This window comes from Bison bison, unplaced genomic scaffold (assembly GCF_000754665.1).
Source record: "Bison bison bison isolate TAMUID 2011002044 unplaced genomic scaffold, Bison_UMD1.0 scf7180017864224, whole genome shotgun sequence".
In the NCBI taxonomy this organism is placed as follows: Eukaryota; Metazoa; Chordata; class Mammalia; order Artiodactyla; family Bovidae; genus Bison; species Bison bison.
This window is the reverse complement of record NW_011494796.1, coordinates 6,060,824-6,067,878: the sequence shown is the minus strand read 5'-3', so window position 1 is coordinate 6,067,878 and position 7,055 is coordinate 6,060,824. Positions and strand designations below refer to the sequence as shown.

Below are 7,055 nucleotides of genomic sequence, written 5' to 3'. Positions count from 1 at the left end.
TATAAGGCAGAAACCAACACAATATTGTAAAGCAATTATCCTTCAATTAAATAAAAATTTTTTTAATTAGAAAAAAAAAACTGACTTCTATTTTATTTGAGATTTTGAATCTCTGATAAAAAAAAAAAGGAAAAAAGCCAAAATGAAAGGGGGACGTAAAAAGGGTGATGGAGGGTGTGGGGCGGGGCACAGGGGGCTCTGGAGGAGAAGGCGATGAAAAAGGGTCTGTAAATCTGACAACTGTATAACCGCGAATCAGTGGAAGTATGGAGTTATGACTATGAGAAGTCTAAAAATACCTGGAACACACATAAAGCCCTGATTTCAAGTCATGGACTCTTGTTACCATCAAAAGAATATCGATTTACAGGCAAAGCATAAGGATCTGGTCAAACTGTACTTACTATTGCCCCTAAATCCCAAACCCAGAGCTGAATTGTGTATAAAGGGCAAATGCACCCAGGGACCACTGAAATCTTGTTTTCATTAGGTTCACAGAAAAAGCATTGATTTTGGTAGGTTTACCAAAGTGCGAAAAACACCTTCGCTACGTGCCACTTAAGCAATGTGGTCATGTAAGCTGCTTTTTTTCATAATTGGAGTATAATTGCTTTACAATGTTGTGTTAGTTTCTGCTTACAACAACATGAATTAGCTGTTTGTATACACATGTCCGCTCCTTCCTGAGACTCCCTCACACATCCCCATCTCACCCCTAGGTCATCACAGAGCACTAAGCTGAGCTTCCTATGCAAGCTCCTTTTCACATTTGAAAGCTTAAGGGACAACATATACATGAGGTTCTGAACACTTGTAGGGAAGGACACGTTAGGAAAAAGTTATGACTAATGCTAACTTTCTCTGGGAAAATGTTTAACTACTAAATGCTAGGCCATTTTAGTGCTTCCTAGAATAAGTATTTCAGAAACACACAGCGGACCCGAGATGTTTCAACAACAGGTGTCACAAAAAAACTGGAGCCGAGGACTAAGCCGTTCTCTGACCACCACCTGTAAGGACAGGCGCCAGATGGGGCCAACGGACTCAACTTGTGCAGTGCTTTGTTTTCCATCTTTGGGGAAAGGAAACAAGTTTCTTAAGAACTGGTCATAGCAAAGAAAGATTTTTATTTTCCCTAAATTAGTCACAATGAATTACTTCCAAATTTTTAGGCTGAACAACTTGTTCTGTTTCCTTGAGCCTCTGCTACATCATCCCAGGCCTAGAATCAGAAGTCTGCATCACATTTATTGATACAAATGCTGTACCATCAGTGACATGATCATAGCCACTTAGAAGAGCATTGGGATGGATCAGGGGAGGGGAGGAGGAGGCAAGAGAACATGAGCAAAAGGATTTCCTGACCAACATTTTTTCCTCTCCCTCTTTGCCATTTAAATTCACTTTGTGCTAGCTTGTATGTGTTGTAACAGCCTACGCATTGTAACAATGGCTATCATCAAAAAATGTTTAAGTGCCTTTTAAAATGATGTGCATTTCCCTACTTCTAACCTGGTATTTATACACTTGGAAAACTGACACAAAAATTTGCTCTCGTTAGTTTCAGATTCTGGAGTTGAGAAATGAGGTAGTTTAGAAAATGGGCATCAGGGGAGAAGGAGGCACATTTTCATCAGCAGTCACTTGCAGTGTATACCACATGGTTCCTCTCATGCTTTCCAACTTGTGTTTGTTTTCTTGGAACCCTAGGCACTACGGGATGAAGGTGAGAAGCCAGTGAGCCCGAGATAAACTGGAACACCAACCGGCAGGGCTTCAGTTCCCAGAGGTCCAACTATCCAAATAAACAAGAAGGGGAGCCTAGGGGACTGTATCCCGTTGGGGCCTCCCAAAGAAACCAACCCAAAACCTTGACCTGGGCTCACTGGTCCAGGACAATCAGAATGATGATGGAAGAGGGTCCTAAGTCCAGAGAAGATGTCCTGGAAGAGGCTGGGGTATTGGGAGTAGGGGGAGAAAAAAATGATACTGCTAAGGTATTCTCCTGATATACTAAGAAGGCATATAAATGAGAGACACTGGCCCAGGACAGGGGGAGACAATGGGCACAGCTCAGGGACAGCCCTCTGACTACACCTTATCATGAGCGAGGAACGTGAGCTGATGAGGTGGGGACAGCGAGGGCCGTGCGTGGGTACCTGATGCGTTGGTGCGAATGTACAAGATCTCGCTCTTGGCCCCACGGATGTGGTCGTTCTCCACCATGGTGAGGGTCACGGCCTTCACGTAAACGGCGTACTGCGTCCAGGGCTTCAGCCCGTGCAGCAAAATGCCGGGCTCCACGTCCTTGTTGGGCGGGAGGTCCACGTCCACCATGTTCCAGCTGTTGGAGCCGCAGGCGTCCTGCCCGTCATACTCCGTGACGTTTTTAAAGGGGCTGAAACACAAGTCAGCGAAGCTCAGACAGTGCTTTATGGTGCTAACACTGAAGTTCTAAGAACCTCCCTGGGGTGTCCCCCCTTCCACTTTCCATAATGGGGATTCTAGGTAAAACACGTCAGCAATTAGATCTTTATAGAATCAAAGTAAGCTACCAGACTCCAGGTCTCACTTGGTTCTCTATATACTATAGAGTCAAACCCTCTGCCTCAGGAAGAGTTAAGTTCTGTAATTACTGGGATTGGAAACACTGCTCCTGAAGAGTATATACAAATACTCTTTCCCTCTCTTCCCACTGTGGCTTTTTTTTTTTTTCCACCATAAAAAACAAGGGCAGTCACTTAATGCAAACATCAGTTATTGATAAGAATAACTTCTGGAGGAAAATGCCTTTGTCACAGAAAAACAGCTTCTCAAGTACAGCCTCCAAAATCTAATTTGCTCACAAACAATTCTGATTGCTTAAGTATTTTTATCACACTCAAATATTTAGTTTCCAGGTTATCTCAGACACTAATGTCAACCCCTTGGGGAAAGTGCCAGCCGACCCTGCCAGAGCACTGGTAGAACTGTCAAAGAGGATGGTGGCTCTGCACAGATGCGGAGCTGGGCAGGGATCCCATGCCCCTCAGATGGAAGGGCTGGATAGCCACTGGTTTCTGAAACCGGCATTCACACACCCCTCCCGATCATCGTGACGGCGGATGAGTGACTCCTGTGTGCCGGGACACTGAATGCCTGAGAATCCTGCATCTGGACTTTCTCATGGGCAAGGCACTCCCAGGGCCCCAGCTGGGGCAGGGGAAAGGGTACCAGATGCTGACACCATGGCTCTGGTTCCAGCTCCAGGGAAGGCAGGCACCCGGGAGAGGCATCAAGGCGGGCCCCGGGCAACCAATCATCTGGATACAGGAGGCGCCGGAAGGGAGAGGCGGACCAAGAAGACACTCCTGCCATCAGGAGAGATGGCTGCCCGGGCAGGCAGGTGTCCCCTGAAGGACAAGAAATGCCCCTGGCAGATTCTGGGAGAGATCCTGAAAGGTTCGGGACGTGGAGGTCAGTCTCTCTCCATTTCCCGTGCCTTGTTTGGAGGGCTTACGATCTACAGTCGAGGGCCACATCTGGGGGGAGGGGCCACAGAGATGACGGGAGTGGACTATGGACGCATTTGAGGGTCACCTCGAGGGGGCTGAGCACCCCGATTCGGGCGTCCCTGGACTGTGGGTTAGAGGGCACCAAGGCTACAATGATGCCGCAACCACACGCGCCATCCCAGCTTCTGAATGTTTGGACTGACCTAAGTCACTAAGTTTTTTGCTTTGGACTTTTTAAATTCAAGCACCTCTAAGCACCCACTGAAGAAGGAAAGGTGTTGAGAAAACACTTTTTCGTTTACAACTGTCACTGGTGGTCGTGGCTGTCACCGGACAGCAGGGGTCGGCGGTGGGGGGTGGGGGGGGTGGGGGATGAAGCCCGCCCACAGAAGGACGGCCGCAGCACAGACACTCACGCTTCCTTGTAGTAGACGGTGAAGCTGATGAGGTCCCGGTAGTCGGGGGGCCGGTACCGGTGCCAGGTGATGATGATTCGGTTCTTTGACGTGGTGGTGGAGGTGAAGTGCAGGACGTCACTTTCACCTGGGGCAGAGGCACACCCGTGAGGGACAGTGATCTCCGCCCTCCCCTCCCACTCGCCCTCGGGCTCATCTGCTCAGGCCACGGCCCTCTCCCCCGAAGCTGGCTGTGTGTGCAAAGCCCCTGTTGGAACGTCTCAGTGACTCTGCCGTCTCCACTAAGGACCCAAACACTGTGCTACAGGGCCTGCAAGGGGCTCCATCCTTTGCTTTCGTTCAGGCGGGGCCCTGGATGTGAACCTGTGGGCGATCCTTAATAACCTGGAAGAGGACTGCTGGCTGCACCAAGGGAGCTTGTCTCTGCTCATGCCTGAGATGTGGGCCACCGAGGGGGCTGGGGACCTTGACGCTGGAAGAGTCTTCTTAGACAAGGTGACACCTGTCTCACCACTGCGGATCTGCCTGGTTGCGTCAGTAACGGGGCAGGTGTGCCATAGGAGGGGAACTTCTTAGTCTGAGCTTGGTACCAACACCCTCCTGCGTGACACCTCCAGGAACTCCCTGGAGGCTCCGGCAGTGCCGACACATATCGGGGAATGGACTGAGCACTAATAGAGCCCACCTTGCTCGGCACGGCTCCCGTCCTCTGTGGGAGGAGCCTGGGCTGGGGAGCACCACAGGGAGGCTGCCCCAAGTCCCCTCGTGCTCCCGGGCCAGATTCAAACTGCTGAGAACTCGGGGAGGGCTGCTGAAGTCGCCCAGGCTGAGACCCGAGCTCTCCTATGAACGGCCCTTTCCACCCGGGGCCCTGTGTTTGCCTGACTCCCTCCCACCACACCCTCCACCCTCAGAGAGGTGAAGCAGAGGCCTGCAACAGTTACAATCCAAGATGTCTGTGGGGCAAAATGTGATGGATTGAGATGGAAAAAATGCTGTAGTTTCCGCTAAAATGTTATTTACAGAGGAAACATTTTTTTTCCCCCCCAAAAAAATAAATGGCTACTGTATTCATGATCCAACAGGTCAGACTGGCTGACTCTGAGCAGAAAAACACTTTGAGAGAGCTATGCGACATCCACTCTGCAATGGTCTAAACAGGAGCGTGGCAAGGGGGGCGTGTGACGCGCAGGGAGAAGGCCCTGCAGCTCTGCGTCGGGTTTCCCTCCTCTAAAACCCCTTCCTGGGCAACTCGAGAGTTTACGGGGTGAATCCCGAGCCCACAAAACAAAGTCCAATGTGGACAGTCTCTAAGATTCTCTCCCACCAGTGTTCACATGTGCACCACCCCGGATCACAGGGGTTAGTCTCCGTTTTTTGCATACTGTCCCTTATCAAAAGCCGATGGTGGAGAAAGCATTTACCTTCATAACCTGATCCAGCCACACAGAAGCACACCGTTTTTAAAAGCAGTTTTACATACAAGGTTAGGTGAGAAACTCACCGCTCAGAGGCAAAACCTTCAAGCAGAAGTCATATAACCAATATAAGATTATAATTATACTGTTCTAAATTTAAAAAGCAGTTATCAGTTCAGGGAGGCAATCTCTCTCCATTTTCCATGCTGTGCTGGGACCAAGATCCAGGTTGGGGGCCCATGGCCACAGGGGCTGCAGCTGAGCCCCTCTGCCCTCAGACCTCCCCTCCACCCCGGAGACTCAGGGCCAGGCTCACTCCCTCCCAGGGCTGGAGAGGACCAGCTCTCCCCTGGAAAATAATCCAACAGTCTGAGTGAGCATAAAAGATGCTTAACTCTGTGTATTCTGTAAGCACCTCTTTAAAATCTGAGTGAAAAGCCATTTATAAATGTTTATACACAGATGGAACCTATGGAAAATTTACTAATATGAATCTGCCTCACTACTGCCTTTGAAGATGTCCAGGTGTTGGTTTAAGAGGCCTGCATGAAGTGAGGAGGGGCCACAGACAGAAGCCACGGCGCAGTATGGGAGGTCGCACTCACAGGAGGCTCTCTCCCCGTTGTTTCTGGTGTTTATGTCCCCTTTGCTCTGGCGCCCTTTAGTCCCCGTCACTTCCTCCATGCGGTAAATCTCCGAGACACACAATTTGGGATTGAACGCAAAGTACATTTTCCCAGCTTTGATGGTCAGGTTGCGGTGGTCCCAGTCCCACAGCTGCTGCAAGTTCTGGTTGTCAAGGACGTAGAAGGAGTAGTTCCTGGAAGCAGAGAGATCAGCATCAGACCGTTATCCTTTGCCTCCAGCCACCCTGCTCTGGGACTCTTCGCCACCTGGCTCCAGAAAACACCGCCTCTGCCGATCAGAGATGGAATTAAGAGTATCTAAGAAGGAAGAGTCCCTGTTAACAATAGCAACCATATGATTCAAGAATAATGTCAAAACAGATAAAACACTAATTTGATGACCCCGATTACACTTCTCACACTAGAGGCTGCTACTCAAATCATTCTCTAGAAACGCCTCTGGTTATTTCTCTCAAGCAGAGTATGTACAACGCACTTGAAATCAGTCCGCGGGAGAACAGATATGCTCTGTTACTCAACCGGAACAGCTTACATATTTGCTGTAGAAAGCCTGCCATTATCCTCGGGGTTAAATCCTATCCCATCCCCTCCGTGCAGCTCAGCGGGGAGGAGACAGAACGGGACAGGCAGATGGCTCAGTTCCTCCTTCAGATGCAGCCCACCCTGAAAAGTCTCAGCTTTGGTCACTGGAGAAGGTGGGGGAGAAGAAATGGCCCCTGAAGGGCAACTCCCCAGGCCACCCATCCAGGCGACAGCAACTCAGTGTCCAACAAGTTCAGGGTTCAGGGCGCACACAGCTGATTTTCAGAGGGCTGGGGGCTGGGGGCTGGGCCCCACCCTGGGGGTTTCTCCTGAGCAGGTCTAGGGGGGTTGAGGATCTGCATTTTTAACCAGCGCTCAGGGGATGCTGACGCTGTACGTGCTGGGACCACACCTGGAGAGGCACCGGTCTAACAGATGCTGAGCACCATGAGGGGCGGGGGCTCCAAAGTTGACCAAGCGAGACGTCTACCCCGGTGGGTGGACCCAGAAGCAGCAGACACGGCCGCCTCTGAAGGCAAGGCGGGGGGGCAGCCAGCA

The 7,055-nt window shown here is 50.4% G+C and overlaps 1 protein-coding gene across 1 annotated transcript in view; it reads right to left on the bottom strand.

The window, feature by feature from the left end:
* IGF1R (insulin-like growth factor 1 receptor) overlaps positions 1-7,055 on the bottom strand; it is a 300,375-nt gene that overhangs the window by 38,391 nt on the left and 254,929 nt on the right. Inside the window, 3 exon segments of the mRNA XM_010845844.1 lie at positions 2,160-2,398; positions 3,911-4,037; positions 5,934-6,148. Of these exon segments, the coding sequence (XP_010844146.1) occupies positions 2,160-2,398; positions 3,911-4,037; positions 5,934-6,148 (581 nt within the window).